This window comes from Corella eumyota, chromosome 1, assembly GCF_963082875.1.
Source record: "Corella eumyota chromosome 1, kaCorEumy4.1, whole genome shotgun sequence".
NCBI classification, from domain to species: domain Eukaryota; kingdom Metazoa; phylum Chordata; class Ascidiacea; order Phlebobranchia; family Corellidae; genus Corella; species Corella eumyota.
Window position 1 is genome coordinate 9,468,039 of NC_137490.1, and position 20,008 is coordinate 9,488,046.

General features: G+C 29.3%; 1 protein-coding gene across 1 annotated transcript; it reads left to right on the top strand.

Annotated features, from left to right (window-relative positions):
* Nucleotides 1–7,502: 7,502 nt before the first annotated feature.
* Nucleotides 7,503–19,808, top strand: LOC145757911 (microtubule-actin cross-linking factor 1, isoforms 1/2/3/4-like). Its single transcript, XM_082572479.1, has 13 exons — nucleotides 7,503–7,513; nucleotides 8,220–8,349; nucleotides 8,682–8,747; nucleotides 9,196–9,351; nucleotides 15,823–15,876; nucleotides 16,022–16,188; nucleotides 16,638–16,755; nucleotides 16,959–17,145; nucleotides 17,505–17,659; nucleotides 18,123–18,301; nucleotides 18,699–18,837; nucleotides 19,126–19,224; nucleotides 19,627–19,808. The coding sequence occupies exons 1-13, from the start codon at nucleotides 7,503–7,505 to the stop codon at nucleotides 19,642–19,644; spliced, it is 1,479 nt and encodes a 492-aa protein (XP_082428605.1). The 3' UTR covers nucleotides 19,645–19,808.
* The last annotated feature ends 200 nt before the right edge of the window (nucleotides 19,809–20,008 follow it).

Sequence of the window (20,008 nt, forward strand, 5' to 3'; positions counted from 1 at the left end):
GAGATGGAGATGAGATGGAGATGAGATGGAGATGAGATGGAGATGAGATGGAGATGAGATGGAGATGAGATGGAGATGAGATGGAGATGAGATGGAGATGAGATGGAGATGAGATGGAGATGAGATGGAGATGAGATGGAGATGAGATGGAGATGAGATGGAGATGAGATGGAGATGAGATGGAGATGAGATGGAGATGAGATGGAGATGAGATGGAGATGAGATGGAGATGAGATGGAGATGAGATGGAGATGAGATGGAGATGAGATGGAGATGAGATGGAGATGAGATGGAGATGAGATGGAGATGAGATGGAGATGAGATGGAGATGAGATGGAGATGAGATGGAGATGAGATGGAGATGAGATGGAGATGAGATGGAGATGAGATGGAGATGAGATGGAGATGAGATGGAGATGAGATGGAGATGAGATGGAGATGAGATGGAGATGAGATGGAGATGAGATGGAGATGAGATGGAGATGAGATGGAGATGAGATGGAGATGAGATGGAGATGAGATGGAGATGAGATGGAGATGAGATGGAGATGAGATGGAGATGAGATGGAGATGAGATGGAGATGAGATGGAGATGAGATGGAGATGAGATGGAGATGAGATGGAGATGAGATGGAGATGAGATGGAGATGAGATGGAGATGAGATGGAGATGAGATGGAGATGAGATGGAGATGAGATGGAGATGAGATGGAGATGAGATGGAGATGAGATGGAGATGAGATGGAGATGAGATGGAGATGAGATGGAGATGAGATGGAGATGAGATGGAGATGAGATGGAGATGAGATGGAGATGAGATGGAGATGAGATGGAGATGAGATGGAGATGAGATGGAGATGAGATGGAGATGAGATGGAGATGAGATGGAGATGAGATGGAGATGAGATGGAGATGAGATGGAGATGAGATGGAGATGAGATGGAGATGAGATGGAGATGAGATAGAGATGAGATGGAGATGAGATGGAGATGAGATGGAGATGAGATGGAGATGAGATGGAGATGAGATGGAGATGAGATGGAGATGAGATGGAGATGAGATGGAGATGAGATGGAGATGAGATGGAGATGAGATGGAGATGAGATGGAGATGAGATGGAGATGAGATGGAGATGAGATGGAGATGAGATGGAGATGAGATGGAGATGAGATGGAGATGAGATGGAGATGAGATGGAGATGAGATGGAGATGAGATGGAGATGAGATGGAGATGAGATGGAGATGAGATGGAGATGAGATGGAGATGAGATGGAGATGAGATGGAGATGAGATGGAGATGAGATGGAGATGAGATGGAGATGAGATGGAGATGAGATGGAGATGAGATGGAGATGAGATGGAGATGAGATGGAGATGAGATGGAGATGAGATGGAGATGAGATGGAGATGAGATGGAGATGAGATGGAGATGAGATGGAGATGAGATGGAGATGAGATGGAGATGAGATGGAGATGAGATGGAGATGAGATGGAGATGAGATGGAGATGAGATGGAGATGAGATGGAGATGAGATGGAGATGAGATGGAGATGAGATGGAGATGAGATGGAGATGAGATGGAGATGAGATGGAGGAGATGAGATGGAGATGAGATGGAGATGAGATGGAGATGAGATGGAAATGGAGACGAGATGGAGACGAGATGGAGATGAGATGGAGATGAGATGGAGATGAGATGGAGATGAGATGGAGATGAGATGGAGATGAGATGGAGATGAGATGGAGATGAGATGGAGATGAGATGGAGATGAGATGGAGATGAGATGGAGATGAGATGGAGATGAGATGGAGATGAGAGGAGATAAGATGGAGATGAGATGGAGATGAGATGGAAATGGAGACGAGATGGAGACGAGATGGAGATGAGATGGAGATGAGATGGAGATGAGATGGAGATGAGATGGAGATGAGATGGAGATGAGATGGAGATGAGATGGAGATGAGATGGATATGAGATGGAGATGAGATGGAGATGAGATGGAGATGAGATGGAGATGAGATGGAGATGAGATGGAGATGAGATGGAGATGAGATGGAGATGAGATGGAGATGAGATGGAGATGAGATGGAGATGAGATGGAGATGAGATGGAGATGAGATGGAGATGAGATGGAGATGAGATGGAGATGAGATGGAGATGAGATGGAGATGAGATGGAGATGAGATGGAGATGAGATGGAGATGAGATGGAGATGAGATGGAGATGAGATGGAGATGAGATGGAGATGAGATGGAGATGAGATGGAGATGAGATGGAGATGAGATGGAGATGAGATGGAGATGAGATGGAGATGAGATGGAGATGAGATGGAGATGAGATGGAGATGAGATGGAGATGAGATGGAGATGAGATGGAGATGAGATGGAGATGAGATGGAGATGAGATGGAGATGAGATGGAGATGAGATGGAGATGAGATGGAGATGAGATGGAGATGAGATGGAGATGAGATGGAGATGAGATGGAGATGAGATGGAGATGAGATGGAGATGAGATGGAGATGAGATGGAGATGAGATGGAGATGAGATGGAGATGAGATGGAGATGAGATGGAGATGAGATGGAGATGAGATGGAGATGAGATGGAGATGAGATGGAGATGAGATGGAGATGAGATGGAGATGAGATGGAGATGAGATGGAGATGAGATGGAGATGAGATGGAGATGAGATGGAGATGAGATGGAGATGAGATGGAGATGAGATGGAGATGAGATGGAGATGAGATGGAGATGAGATGGAGATGAGATGGAGATGAGATGGAGATGAGATGGAGATGAGATGGAGATGAGATGGAGATGAGATGGAGATGAGATGGAGATGAGATGGAGATGAGATGGAGATGAGATGGAGATGAGATGGAGATGAGATGGAGATGAGATGGAGATGAGATGGAGATGAGATGGAGATGAGATGGAGATGAGATGGAGATGAGATGGAGATGAGATGGAGATGAGATGGAGATGAGATGGAGATGAGATGGAGATGAGATGGAGATGAGATGGAGATGAGATGGAGATGAGATGGAGATGAGATGGAGATGAGATGGAGATGAGATGGAGATGAGATGGAGATGAGATGGAGATGAGATGGAGATGAGATGGAGATGAGATGGAGATGAGATGGAGATGAGATGGAGATGAGATGGAGATGAGATGGAGATGAGATGGAGATGAGATGGAGATGAGATGGAGATGAGATGGAGATGAGATGGAGATGAGATGGAGATGAGATGGAGATGAGATGGAGATGAGATGGAGATGAGATGGAGATGAGATGGAGATGAGATGGAGATGAGATGGAGATGAGATGGAGATGAGATGGAGATGAGATGGAGATGAGATGGAGATGAGATGGAGATGAGATGGAGATGAGATGGAGATGAGATGGAGATGAGATGGAGATGAGATGGAGATGAGATGGAGATGAGATGGAGATGAGATGGAGATGAGATGGAGATGAGATGGAGATGAGATGGAGATGAGATGGAGATGAGATGGAGATGAGATGGAGATGAGATGGAGATGAGGTGGAGATGAGGTGGAGATGAGGTGGAGATGAGGTGGAGATGAGGTGGAGATGAGGTGGAGATGAGATGGAGATGAGATGGAGATGAGATGGAGATGAGATGGAGATGAGATGGAGATGAGATGGAGATGAGATGGAGATGAGATGGAGATGAGATGGAGATGAGATGGAGATGAGATGGAGATGAGATGGAGATGAGATGGAGATGAGATGGAGATGAGATGGAGATGAGATGGAGATGAGATGGAGATGAGATGGAGATGAGATGGAGATGAGATGGAGATGAGATGGAGATGAGATGGAGATGAGATGGAGATGAGATGGAGATGAGATGGAGATGAGATGGAGATGAGATGGAGATGAGATGGAGATGAGATGGAGATGAGATGGAGATGAGATGGAGATGAGATGGAGATGAGATGGAGATGAGATGGAGATGAGATGGAGATGAGATGGAGATGAGATGGAGATGAGATGGAGATGAGATGGAGATGAGATGGAGATGAGATGGAGATGAGATGGAGATGAGATGGAGATGAGATGGAGATGAGATGGAGATGAGATGGAGATGAGATGGAGATGAGATGGAGATGAGATGGAGATGAGATGGAGATGAGATGGAGATGAGATGGAGATGAGATGGAGATGAGATGGAGATGAGATGGAGATGAGATGGAGATGAGATGGAGATGAGATGGAGATGAGATGGAGATGAGATGGAGATGAGATGGAGATGAGATGGAGATGAGATGGAGATGAGATGGAGATGAGATGGAGATGAGATGGAGATGAGATGGAGATGAGATGGAGATGAGATGGAGATGAGATGGAGATGAGATGGAGATGAGATGGAGATGAGATGGAGATGAGATGGAGATGAGATGGAGATGAGATGGAGATGAGATGGAGATGAGATGGAGATGAGATGGAGATGAGATGGAGATGAGATGGAGATGAGATGGAGATGAGATGGAGATGAGATGGAGATGAGATAAAGATGAGATGGAGATGAGATGGAGATGAGATGGAGATGAGATGGAGATGAGATGGAGATGAGATGGAGATGAGATGGAGATGAGATGGAGATGAGATGGAGATGAGATGGAGATGAGATGGAGATGAGATGGAGATGAGATGGAGATGAGATGGAGATGAGATGGAGATGAGATGGAGATGAGATGGAGATGAGATGGAGATGAGATGGAGATGAGATGGAGATGAGATGGAGATGAGATGGAGATGAGATGGAGATGAGATGGAGATGAGATGGAGATGAGATGGAGATGAGATGGAGATGAGATGGAGATGAGATGGAGATGAGATGGAGATGAGATGGAGATGAGATGGAGATGAGATGGAGATGAGATGGAGATGAGATGGAGATGGAGATGAGATGGAGACTACCTCATTGGTTGGATGCAGTAATGGAAAAGTGATTGAAATAATAGCTCCAACTTCTGATACTTCACATTCTTTTAAGCCTTCTAATGTTCCTATTAAGTAAGTGTATGCTATAATTTTTATATATATATTTATCTTCGATGTTGGAAGATGGTCGAATGCGTGTCCTAAACATAGAATAACATTGGTTACTTGAACCCAGTTTTATGTTGCCTTTGGCAAATTTGAATATTATAAATAATAATTGCCGATAACTATGCTGCTGAATAAATATTGGCTTAGCAAGAGTTTATACCGATTGTAGTAACTTACTTAAATGAGCTTCAGCATGAAGGCAGTGGAGATTGAACCCAGGATCTCATGTAGTGTAGAAATTCTTCTGACCACTACTCCAAGCTGTTGGTTTGTTTGTGTATTATGTCACGTGACTGTATGTTGTTTAGTATATTAGAAAAGTTTTTATCATTAAGTAAGGTTTTTTGATTTAATTTTAGATGTGTTTTGTAAGACGTTTACCTATATTTAGTATTGTTAATTGTTTCTTTTTTTTTTTTTTACCTTAAATAATGTCTGTATATAGAGTAAATATGCTTCCATAATATTAAAGTATTAATTATATGTAAGGTTTTTCAATTAAATTTAAAATGTGTTTTATTAAAATCTTTTTGTGTTTTCAGTATTTTTTATGTTTTTTTATAATGTAAATTTTGTTTGTATACATTAATTTATTATTAATTATTTGCAAAACAAATTACTAATAGTACAGTACACAAAACAAGCTTTAAATTCTATAACCCACATAAAATAGCTGTTGTGCAACGTATTTAAACCATAGTTGGAATGAACTTACCTTTTTATACACTTGACTTAACCAATATCTTATATGCATCCAAACAATTTACAAATATTAGTCATGCATAAACTGAAGTGTATTTGCAAATTTGGTTATCTTAAATTTAGATTAAGTTTGTTTACTATGTATGATAAACTAAGTTCATTCATAATGTTCAAAGGTTTATATTTGCATTTAAATTCAATGAGTAAGCACTTAGTACTTGGCATTGCTGAAAAAAAATGATTTAATGATACAAAAATTCATAAAATAAGCTGATTAAGTAAAAACACTATTGCAAACAACATATGTTAAAGGGCTAAGCTTTTATATTAGTAGTTTATCTGTTAATGTTTTAGTTTTTTTGCAATTGACTTTGATATAATTTCTTACTTTTAAAAGTAACGGTATACTAGCAGTGGGAATCAAATCTAAGATATCATAACTTGCATCGCCAGTAACTCATTTTAAAATATTTTACATTTTTATAAATAACTTATTTTGTTAGTTTTTTTAAAGCTTATTTTCGTATTTTTTAAAGTAATTAACCAAAAACATTTGTTTTTTAGGAATGGCAATTTGCATGGGAAGAATATCGTTCACTCACAAAGACTTTACTGGAATGGATTCAAAAACAAACCATTATCATCAAAACTTAGTCACCAGCTGAGATCACTGATTCAATGAACGAACTGAAAAGATTTGAAAATGAAAAAGTACCACCAAAAAAGGTAACAAATTTTGAAACTGTTTTTTCTTTTTTTTTAGTTAATTTTTGATAACTACAACTAACATTTATTAACATCAAATATTAATTTTAATTTTTTAAATATTTTTCGTAAAATTAATTTTTTAATTAAAATTATTGCCTAGGCTAATATTCGATCCCTTATCCCCAAGTACATGAGCATTAAGCGTTTGTGGCTGGAATCGAGAGGCAAATATGTTCCAGAGGAGGGAAACGAACCCAAGAAATTAATGGGGTCATGGGAAGATTTAATTAAAGCTGTTAATAACAGAGATGCAAAGCTCACTTTGCGTTTTAACAGGTTTGCAAAAAAAAAAATAGAAAAAACTTCGAAATAAATTTATTTAAATATAAATAAAAAATTAAAATATTAAAACTTTTTTTATTGCTTTGTTATTTGCATACAAAAACTTTTTTAAATTTTTTATTTACTAGTTTTGTTGTTTTTATTTTATTATTGTGGTAATAAAAACATAAAATTACTGTTTATATTTAAAGTTAAACAATATTTAAAATGCCCTACAAAAATTGTAAAAACAATAAAAAAAAACTTTAAAACTGTTTTTTATTTGATTAAAATAGTGTAATAATATTTAAAACAATTTTTAAAGAAGTTTTCGATATTAGGTTGAAAAATCTTACAAAAATCTGGAAGAAGAAGCAGAGAGAAACATCAAATTGGTGGGTTTCTATCATTTTTAATACCAAATTGCTTAGTTAATTATTTTTATAAATAATCGCTTTATAATATAGGCTATTTAACTTATTTTTGTTTTTTATTGTAAAACAAATGTCAATTAAAACAAAAAAATTTTATTAAAATTAAAAAAAAAAATTAGATTGAGAAAGATGAAGGAGGGAAAGAATTACCTGACAGAGTCAAAGAATCCTTGGATTAGATCGAGGATGTTATTAAAGGTTGATTTAAGAATGTTTAAACCCTAAAAGATGAGAAGTATTACCAAGCTAAAAACATGTACAAAACGTAAGCCCTTTTTTGTTTATTTTTAAATATGTTTATAGTGTGTATTGGTTAAGACTATCAATTTTTAATAATTTAATTTGTAGTTGTAGTATCTAATAAATATATTTTTTATTATTTTTAAATGGTAAAAATTACTATTTCGTTTTGTTTAAATTTGAAAAACCTAAACTGTATTTGCTTTTGTTCTAAAATTAAATATCTAATTATTGCTTTAAAATTTGTTTAAATTAAAAAATTAAATACTTATTAAAATTAATTTTTATTTAAAAAAAAGATATTCACTTGGTTGAATGTATTAAATGGGTGAACAACCAACAGGTTAGTCAACAACTTATTTGAAATTATTTTTTTTAAAGTGGAATTGCTAAAATTGAATTTCATACTTTTTACAATAAAATATTTTTTAAGGTTTTAAAAATTAAAGAGTGTGTTATAATTTTATTCAGAACATTGTAAAAATTTCATAGTAAAAAAAAACTTCTAAAATATTATTTTTAATAATCGGACAAATTTATTAAAAAAATATTACCAAAAAAATCTGTCATTGGGTTATAATCTATTCTGTTAGTACTATTGTGTTAGTAAAACACAAATTTTAAATATAATACTTTCACAAGTTTTAAATATAATAAAAATCAATCAAAATTTAATACAACTCCAAACTAAAACAACAAAAACCTTATTAAAATCTTTATTATTTTAACAGAAAAAACGTGGCCAACTGTGTGTGGGGTAACGATTTACCCGATATTAAAAACCAAATCAGGGAATTCTCGTCCATTCAAAATATTAATAAAGACGCTGACCCTAAACTAAGCAAATGTCAACATGATAAGGTAAATTTGAGGGTTTTGAGAAGTGTTTGATGATAAATATGTGATATTTTTAGTAGCATTAGATGGTTGTTTTATGTCTATGGTAAATATGGTTTGGTTTCTGAAGTGGTGACTGTTGGTTTTTATTGCAAACAAATTTTTACACTTCGATGAAAAAGTATTTTTAATTTAAAATTTAAAAATTTTTGTTTCTAAGTTTTTAAGCAATTTTTATTTTTTTAGATCAAAACATTTTTTTTAATTTTAATTTTTAATTTTATTGACCCAAAAACATTTTTTTTTTAGTTTTTACAAAAACAAATTATTCAATTTTTTTTATGTTTAACTTTTAGAACAAATTTGAAGACGAAGATGAACTGAATGAATATTGTCATCTTTTATCCCAACTTGAACACAAGGTTCCACAATTAAAAGCAAGTTTAAAAATAAATTTTATATTTTGCAGAAATAAATTATAGTCATCGGGTCTTTGCTTAACTGAAATTTTTTATAAATTTTTAAATAAAAAAGGAGAAAATAAATAGGGTCAAAATGTGAAAATAGGGTCAAAAAATCAATTTTAGTTCGTGGTTTCCAAAAAAATTTAGAATTTAAAAAGTAAAGAGATGTGTGAACTGTGAAATTAACAGGAACAATATGCATTAGTTTTGGATTAAAATCTAATAATAAAATATTCTTAGATAAATAATAATTATATAGTCAAAGAAAAGGATATTTATAGGGTTAGAGTATATAAAGAACTCTAAAAGTAATGGGAAATTTTGCTAGGACCTTTAAAGTATCGAGTCGTTTAAGGATCATAAATTAAATTGATCCAAAAAATAATAAATGTTAAATCTTTTTTAGAACACTAGTGCCACAAAAGCTGACAACTTGGGAAAATTGCTGGCATTTGTCACAAATGCGACATCACACTTAGTTTGGACGAACCAACACGAGGAAAACGAATTTTCTCGTCAAATCCCTGAATCAAATTCATCTGCTTTGAAACAGGAATACATGGTAGTTTACATGATTTTAAATCTTTTAAGCATTGTTAATTTTTTTATTTTTTTTGTTATGTGTTTGAATTTTTTCTTTTTCTACTCCAATCTTAAATTGCAAAGAATATTACAATAATAACAATGAAAAAAAAATAAAAAAAGGATTTGAAATATAAATTGTTTTAAAAAGTGACTTAAAAGATACAATAAAAAAAAGGATTTGAAATATATATTGTTTTAAAAAGTGACTTAGAAGATTATTTAAAAAGTTGTTTTAAAATTGTAGTATTTATAGTTTAAATAATATTGAAAAAAATCCAATTTTTTTCAATAAAGTATTTAAAAATGTTGCAGTACATTTATATTTTAAACAACAGTTTGCTAAAAACCCAATTGAAAAAGTAATATTTACAAATTTTATTTCCCTTTTAAAAAACAAATTTTTAAGTTTGTAAACCAAATTATGTTTAACGTAAACAATATAATTTTTTTAAATTAAAATTTTGATTTTATAAACCATATTATGTTGATGGTAATTAATATAAATTTTTCTTAACACCAATTTTTTTGTTTTAAAATTAAAATTATTGTTTAAATAAGCCAAATTGTAATTTTGTAAATCATGTTATTGTTTTATAATCTAAATTACAGTTTTTGTAAATAAAATTATTTCTATTATTGCAATTAACAATTTATATTGATGATAATTTAATTTCTGTTTATAATGTTTTAATTCTTCAACATTTATTTAATTAAGGCACTTACATCAATTATTTAAGAGTAAAATCCAAAAAATATGCAACCTAAAAAATATTTAAAAACCATTGTTTGTTAAGTTTACAGTGATTAATAATTTAATTTAGTTTAATAGATCTATAAACAAATCAATAAAATGATTTATATTATTTGGCAAATTTTGCATTAAATCATTAACTTTTTTTTCACAATAATAAATTGTTATATTTATCAAATATTTCAATTTTGATTTTTTCATAAAAATAGTTAATGATTTCGCGGTTTTGGCACTACGAAATTGTATAAAAAAAATGCGCATTTCAGCAATTATTAGACACAATGGCTTTTTTCAAACATTTTTATTACTCTAAATACTAACATTTTGTACGTTAGTTGTTTTAATTAAGTAATTTAGTTTTTTTGTTTTTTTTTTACCAAATTTTGATTTTTTTAACCAAATTTTATTTTGTTAGCAAAACATTTTTATCGCTCTACATACTAACACTATGTACCGTAGTTGCCTTAATCAAGTAATTTAGTTATTTGTTTCGACGTTTATACTTGAGATTTATTAAATCAATACGAAACAATACTATGCAGAATTATAAATGCGTTACGAAATTAATCTTTTTAATATTAAAGGCCTGTTCACACGACAGGGTAACGTTGCGCTGCGTTCCGTAATTCTGTGAGGTCAAGGGGTTTGTTTATAAAAAGTATCTATTGATAGTATACCCTTACGAAATCTTGCATAAATTTTGCTTCAGCTCCAAAATTTTAGGAAATCCTACTTAACTTATGTACGTCTAAACGACTCTGTTCATTTCAAATGATTACGAAATATTACGTTGCGTTGCGTACGTCGTGTGAACGGGCCTTTAGTCACGATGTTTCTCACCTTGTTAACGAAAATACTAAGACGTGTTTTAAATTTTTTTTTCAAATTTATGTTTTAATCAATTTAAGACCATAAATAACGTGTGAATTTTTAAGATAATATTAACACATTTTGTGCAAGTATACTTTATGATAAAAATATATTTTTTGAAAGCGCCGTCTCTGAAAAAGTTTATACTTTCATCTTATTTTAAAACTATTTTTTTTAAATTAATAAAGAATTTTTAAAACGGAAATGAATTTTTTCGCAATTAAATATGTATGGTATTGTTTATTGAAACGATCGTTTAAAATCGTTACTTCGCTAAAATATATATGGCAATTAAGTTATTCGTAATATTACTACGTCACAATGCTATTTGCAGGTCACAGTCGGTAACTGATAGTATTTTTGATTCCTTTAAAGACTTTTTAATCACATTTTTGTTTAATTTAATATAAATGTCAGAAAGTGAAAACAAAAAAAAAACAATAACAACGCATTTTGTACGTTTATATATGCTTAGTATAAAATCTATTGCTTAATAACTGCGTCTTTCAAAAAATTTATAAAAAATAAAAAAAATACAATGCAAAATATGCTTTTATTAATTTAAAAAAATATTTGTAAATTTAACTTATTTAGTTTATTTTAAAATTTTAGGTAAAGTGTGTTATCTAAACAAGATTCCAAGCGTTATTTTAAACTATAAAATTTAAAGAAGTGTTGTAAAACTTTTGATTTGATTGTACGATGTTTAAACAAATAAATTATAAAGTATTTTTTTATTTAAGACCCGAAACGTGTTGTATCGCTTAAAGATTGATATATTATGGTGAAGTATTTTTTTCCATTTAATTAATACTGCGTTAAAACTTATTATTATGTAACATTTATTGGACCTTCTCCAAAATGTTAAAATCGCTGAATCAGCCGGCATAAAGAATTCGTGACTTCGGGAAATCAAACGCCAATTGCAATGAAATTTTGTAATAGCGTTTCAAGTGTAGGGACTGAGGTCTCTATCTAATCATAAAAAAATCTAATCATAAAAGTATTGACTCCTAAGGGTGCTCTTATCCAAATATAATGGCAGTAAAGTATAAAGTATAAGTCTCTAATGTCTAAAATAGGGTTTAAGACCCGTAAGAAATGGTCAAAAATAGCAAACCGAATCTACAGACAATCTATTTTATTAATTAAGCACGTTCATCACATAATTATCCCGAAAGTTACATTACACATATACAAAAACGGTATTTACGTACACACAACAAAATCAGGTTTCTAGGTTACTTACATAGCGAATAACATAATTACGAGTACATTACACATACAAAAAACGTCTTTCGTATATCGACTACATCCTTTATAATGGTATTTAACTGTTAACTAATTTTAAATAAAAACTTGGCAAAGTAAAAATAGGTGTGTGTTTTAGAAACCAAAAAAATATTAACTGTCAGAAAATAAAATTATCGAATAATACAGTACGACTGAACAGGAAATTAGGCACAGCTTCCACTGGCTCTACATAACAAATAGCGACAATGTTTACAAGGGCACGCGAAAAATACACAATTTGACCATGTTCAATATAATAACGATTAAATTTAGAGCTTCCAACTGCCTTATGGGCGTTAGACTTGTCCTTGAATAAAGGGGTTAATTTTTTTGTACCCTTTAAAACCTGTATATACTTAAATATACATAAATACAGTCTCTATAAGTTTTTTCATATTCATAAGTTTTTGTACGGTTTTTAAACCGCACGAGGTGGTAGCGAGTCTGCACTATTTCGGTTCGCTGAACGAAAGTTATTATTGCACCTGTGAAGAGGAGTTTCTTACGTATTTCTTTTGTTTATCCCATCGATACCAGCTAATTTTGGTGGGAAATGTTTTGTTTTGGGTACCCCAGTGGCCAACATGTGTGTGATCGTCCAAAGCCAACAAGTTTTCTTGTCGTTCGGTGCAAACCGGCATCAAGCCTGGTTTGAGGCTAGAAAAGCCTTGGCATTGGAATTGATGGAGATGCTAAGCGCTTTCCTACACAAGATTGGCTTATTCAAAAACGTTTTTTTTATTTAATTAAGAAATTCCGTCTTTAAACTCATTATTTAGCGTTTTTCAGCGTTTAACTTTCTATCCAAAATGTTATAATCGTCATAACAGCTTGCAGATGTTTAGCGATAGGAAAAAATGCAAAACATCGACGTATTACAATTTTTTTATTAATTTGACGTGAAATCTTTTAATTTTATCCTACCAATCATTATACCAAAAAAATATATATTTGTTTTATTTTCCATTATATATGAAATGTTATTTTTGTTTTATTATTTAATATCTATGAAAGCATACTAGATTAAATTGGAATTTTACAAAACAATAACTTTGTTAAAGTTCTTTGTTAAATAGACACCGTTATTCAAATTTTAAATTACAAAATGTCAATTAAAAACTAATATTTATAAAGAAACGAAACACTGTGTAAATCATTTAATATCGTTTAGTACAATTTTTTTATCCAGACAATTTCTAATGTAAGTAAATTAATTTTATCTAAATTTAACGATTCGATAAGGTTAATCTAAAATGAGTATATATTGAAAATAGTTTTATACCAATAAATATATTTAGTTTGCCTTACAAATATTTTATTAAATTTGAAAAAAAATAATCAAACACACAAACATCAGGTTAACAAAAAGAACAATCAAGTGCAATTAGTTTTGAAGTTTAAAAGAAGAAATCAATTAGACAAAATAATTAAACAAAAACAAATAAATAAAAATTAAAACAGGAAAAAATGTTAAATTATAAACATTTTGTTTCTTCTTTTTTTATTTTGGTTTTCTTTTTTATTTTAAAACAAACATTAGAAGTGTTTAGACATCAAATCGTTGTCATAATTACTGTAATGCTTAGGTGACTGTTAAATTAGGTTACAATAAATAATCGAATTTGATAAGCTAAATGTTGTTTTTAGTAAACCAAATTGTGATTAAGTAAACCACATTTTTGTGAACGTAAACCAAATTATGATTTTAATAAACCTAGTTATTTTCGCATAACCAATATACAATTTTTTAATAATGGAATAGCTTATGGCATACATAGTTTCTAGTTTTTGTTGTAATAAAAGAAACTACAAGTAGTAGATTTAATTATTTTGCTTTCGATTTTTAAGCACTTCACCCTATACTTTATTATAAAGTATATAATATGTTGTTTTAAATATTTTTAGAATTAGTTTAACATTTTTAAAATATTAAATATAACACAAAATAGTCGTTAAAACAAGTAAATTAAAAAAAATATCTAATTAATTAAAATATTAAAAAATTACACTTTTAAATATGCTTTGCAACCTTTGGACCTGTTATCGATAAAATCGCTAAAATTACTACGCAAAAATATACAAGTTTTATAAAACTATTTGTATTATTGTTACGTATTAATGCGTATATAACATGTTACTGACAAAAACATGAAAAACTTTTAATTCTTGATATCCTTAAAAAAAAGTTTTTTTTGTTTAATTTATTATTAAAGTATATATTTAAAGCTAAATCAAATAATATTAATTCATTTTATTGTTTTTTAACGCTGTCTATTTTTTTTGTTACATTTGTATAACGGTAAAAATAAACTTTTTAGGTATTATAACGTTTTATTAAAACGTGTTTAAATTTGTTTTCTTTTAAACAATACCTAACGTCGTTTTTTTAAAACATAATCGTTTTATTAAAAATTTTTTGATATTAATTTTATTTCTTATGATTTGCAGTCATCTTTTTAACATGTTACATTAATTTTGCTTTATTATTTTTAAAAGAGTAATTTAAACGGTTTGGATTAAATTTTTTTTTTTAAGTATTTTAAACAATAAATAATAGTTAATACAAATAATGGAAATAACCTCTATTTCCATCTCGCGGATATAAATATATTTTGAATTATTTTTAAAGAGATCGTGAAAAATTATCACGACATTGAATCTGCTGAGTCACCAGCTGAGATCACTAATTTAATGAACGAACTGAAAAGATTTGAAAATGAAGAAGTACCACCAAAAGAGCTGTTGGAGTTATTAACGCTTACCTAGTAGGATTTAAAGATCAGTGGAAATTAATTCTTAATCTTTATCTCTGTTTAGAACAACATATAAAAGATGTCTCTCAGCAAGAACAGGCTAATTTGATTTAAACAAATATATATAATTAAAATTTTAGTTGTCGCAGTATGGTTGCAACTTTAAAAAATATTTGGTCATGATAATTTACCCGTGCACCACAACTGGCAGTTTTATTTTTTTTTGAAGGTGTACAAATTAGACCAAAATATAAATTTGTATATATATTGTCCACTAAGCTCTATATATAGATAATGATACTGATTCTTTTATAATGATTCTTTTATAAACAGCTTAAATATTTTTATTTGACAATGTTTTGACTACTTTTATTTTTTTTTTTACTTGGGTAGCATTTTTTGTTTTATTTTTTAAATTGTATTTGTTTTAGTTTTAAAATGTTTGCGGTAACACCGCGTCACGCCTTCACGATTGCGATGAAAAACTTGATGACATCAGCAAAACATTTGACGATGCTGTAACAAGCTCAAAAGCTGATGAAGCTGCACAACAATTACAATTAAGCTAAACACTAACAAAACAAATATAAAAATTATGAATTTTTTAAACATGAATTTCAAAAAAATAAATATGATGCAAAAATATTAAAATTAGAAAAATATTTAAAAAAATGTTATTTAAAAAAAAGAAAAAAGTAAATAAAAATTTAGCTAAAATGCAAATGTTTTTATTAAGTATATATATATATGTTTTTGGTTAATTTTTAAAATATTTTTTTAGAAAGTAAGGAATGAGCTAGATAATTGTGCAACAGTGGTTGAGAAATTAAGAAAAGTAAAAATATACCTTGCTTGACACCAGAACAAACTGAAGATAAAAAAGTCCAGAGGTAACTCCAAAAAAAACAAATAAAACAACAAATATATTAAGAAAAAAAAATTTTATTGAAAATTTGTTAAACTTAATTTTGAATATTTAGATCTTAGTTGCTAAGGGTAAAGTGTGCTATCTAGTGGACAAAGATGACGATAATAAAATGTGGGCGGTCAAGACCTCGATCGGTCAAACAGGGAAAGCACCAAGCGCTATTTTTCAAATTTCTCCACCTAACCAAGCTAATGTCGAGCTTGCTGAATCACTTCTAAGGTAAGTTAACTAAATTTTTTAATGATTTTTATTAAATTTTTAGCCAGTTAATATTACTTTATTTCATCAAGATATTTATGTATAGGCTACTTTATTGTTGGTCATAAGCCGTTCTATTATAAGGACAATTGTGAAATAATACAATTATATCAAGTTATTTTATTTTTACTATTTTGCAATTGTTTTTATTTTTACTATTTGTAATGTCTTGAAACAAGTTAGACTGTTTTTAGTTACCTTAACTTTAACACTTACTTTAAACAACTAAACTTTTTTTAGTGTCATTATTGCAAATATTAAGATTATTGTAATATGTTAACGCAATTCACCATTTTGTAAAGAATTACAAACAAGTATTTAGGTTAAGTTTAAACTATAGTAATTTGTAACGTATAAATTTAATCAACTAGTTATGAAAAAATTTATTGTTATATCATTTAAATTCACAGGTCATTGGAGGACAAACTGAAAGTTGCTAATAATTGTGATGCAAGGACCAAGTTCTTTGCAATCTTATTAATATTTCAGGATAATTGTAAAAATGTTCTTGCTCTTGATATGGAAAGTGTAAGTCATTTTTTTGTTTATTTTTTAAAAACATTTTTTTTTCCGATTTATAAATCAGCATAATATAATTTAACACTAAATTAAATATTGTACTGTTTGTGATTTTTTTCATTAAAATAATTTTATTATTTGTTAATAAGATCTTTTTTATTATTTTTTTTAAATATATGATTTAAAAAAAATTAATTTAAAAAATTTCTTAGTTTGCTGCACTCTCCTTATCTGAGAGAGAAAATCTCATCCAAGTCCTGGATCAAGATTTAGCTCGTCTGGAGGACTCAGCAGATGATTTAACGAATGAAAATGATAAACAACATCTCTACAAAGCAAGACAAGACATTGAACTTTGTCGACAACATGCAATTAACTTCCTTCTTGAATTACAAAAACGTAAGAGTTATAAATTGTTATTAAACTAAAGTTTTAAAAGTTTTTAAAAACCAATTTTAAGTTAGTTTTAAACTTTTTTGTAATTTAAAATGTTTTAAAAGTTATTTTTAAACAATTTTAATTTTTTTGTAATTTAAAAAATTTTGAAAATTATTGTTTTTGGGATTTAAAAAGTTTTTAATACTATATTTTTAAAAGTTTAAATTTTTTTGTAACTTATAGAGTTCTAAATTTGTTTTAAAATTTTTATATTTATTATTGTTTAAATGGTAACAATTTATTTTTGCTTTTTTATTTTTAATTTAGACAAATGTTTAATTTCAACACGTTTAAAGAAAAATTTTTACAAATTTTTGTAGAAAATGACACTAAAGAGAATTGCCAAACCTATATCTCACGTCTCAATGTTTTACTTCGAAAACTGAATGACGTAAACCAAGCTGTAGTACTGAGTATTCAAACCCAAATACCTGATAATGAAAAAGAAATGGAAGAATTATTGGAACAACACCAAGTGGGATTTGTCCTAATTTTTTTAATAATTTTATTAAATATATATTTTTTTTACTTAAGTTATTTTAGTTTTTAGTCATTGATGTATTAAATTATTAATTATATTTTTTCTTAGTATACTTTTTTCGGTTTTATAATAATAAATAAATAAACCTGTTTGTTAAAAAAACATATTTTTAAAACTTTTTTACTGGTTTTTGAATAAACATTAAATATATTTTAAATTATTCTTTTTAAAAATTTTTTTATTAATTTTTATTTTTTTGTTTAAAATATTTTTTTTTTTGTTAATGTTATATTTATTTTTTTTACTTTTTAATTTTTTATTATTAAACTTTTTTTACGAAATTCTAAATTTATTTACTAAATTTTAAATACACATTCAATAAAATTTTAAATTAGTCTTTTCAATTAAAAATAATAATTTTTATTTATATTATTTTTTTATTTTTAAATTATCTCAGAGTTCAATTAAGCAACTTCAACATCTTGAACCCAACTACAACCAACTCAGTGAAGAATATCGTGCTTTGTTGAACAATTTACCTTCCACGACCTCTACTGCACATTTGACCTCTCAACTTGACCTTGTTGTGGAAAGGTGGAATGACACGTGGAACCTAAGTCATGTTTACCTGGAAAAGTGAGTATTTAAAATAAACAATTTTATTTTTTTTATTTGTAAAAAATACAATTTTTTTTATTTTTAAATTAAAAAATTTTTGCTGTTAATTTTATTTAAATTTTATTTTAAATTTGTAGTAATTTGACTAAACTTAATATTTTAGTAAAAGTGTTTTAATTTACCCAAGTATTTTAAATTAAAAACATTTTTTTTTGTTTGTGTAAAATTACAATTTACTAAAATTTAATATTTTTATTTTAACAATTTTTTGGTGTTAAATTTTTTAATAAATTTTTAATATTTTTATTATTTTAATTGTTTTTTATCATTTTAAATTTTTCCTTATAAAAAAAATAATATTTAATTTTTTGTACAATTTTTTTTGTGCATTTTTAATTATTTTGTTTAATTCTAGATTAAAGACGGTAAAACTAAACTTGTATCAAGCAAATAAGGCAAACAAGGTTGTTATCTACACTGAAGATAAATTAAACAATCAGGATGTTAACAAAACTGAATATTCTAAATTACTTGAACAACAAAATCAGTTTGAGGTAATTTTTTTTTTAGGCAAACTAAAACTAAGGATATTATATGATACAGTATGGCCAGTGACATGCAGTAGGCATTACTTAATGAGGTCTTGAGTTAGATTCCTACTGCATCCATGCTGTAGCACTTTACTATAAACAACACTAACTTTGTTGAATCAAAACCAAAATTCCAGTTCATTTTTAAAAATTTTTAATACTTTTTTTAAAATAGAAAAAAAAGTCAAAAAAAATTAAAATAGAAAGAAAAAAGTTTGCTTATAGTTTAAAAAAAATAATGTATTTTTTTAGAATTTACACCAAAACCTGAGTGCTAAAAGTGAGCTGTTTGTCAATTTTACGAAAACAAACACTGAGCTTAAAAATCAATCAACCCAAGTTGAACTATTGGTATTTAAAAATTTTATTTTGTTTGTATTAAAACATTCAAGCTGTTTATGCTAAAAAATTTAAAATAGGTTTTGTGGCCTCAAAAATGTTTTAAAAGATTATTCCAAGTATTATTATATTTTAATACTCGTTTGATTACTAAAAAATTAAGATCGGTATTTTGCTTTTAAATTTAGTTTACTTTTATATTACAATATCAATAAATGCGTGTTCGTTTGTTAAAATTAGGTTTAAATATAAAAAAGTTCATATTTAAATTTATAATTTAATTAATAAACCTACTAAAAAAAATATATTTATAAAAAATAATCAAACGATTTCGATCCCTATTTTATTTGTCAAATAAATCTAGTTTTAAGTTTTTATTTAACAACTTCGTAAACTGGCGTCATTTTTATTTAGAAATTTCGTCAACATTAGGTTTTAGATGCCTCTATATTACGAGGCAACCCACACATTAAAACAGACAGAAGGCGTAAGGAGCGGCCTGGCGCTGATTGAACTTAATGCATCATCCAAACAATAAGAGGGTTGCATGGCACATAATTTTTTAATTTCTTTAAAACTGTACGATTGTTTTTTTCTACCCCCTAATCGAAATGAATACAATCTGGCACACCGTGAATTATAATCTAGTTGTGATACATCATATATGCTGTTTCACGAGCATTTCGCGAAAACATGGGCCAGGCTTGCATTAGCGTAAGTATCGCAAGCCATCAAAATAAACTTATTTTCCTATTTCGTAGTAGGCAAGCCACTTAGTACATCAATTTGAATTCGC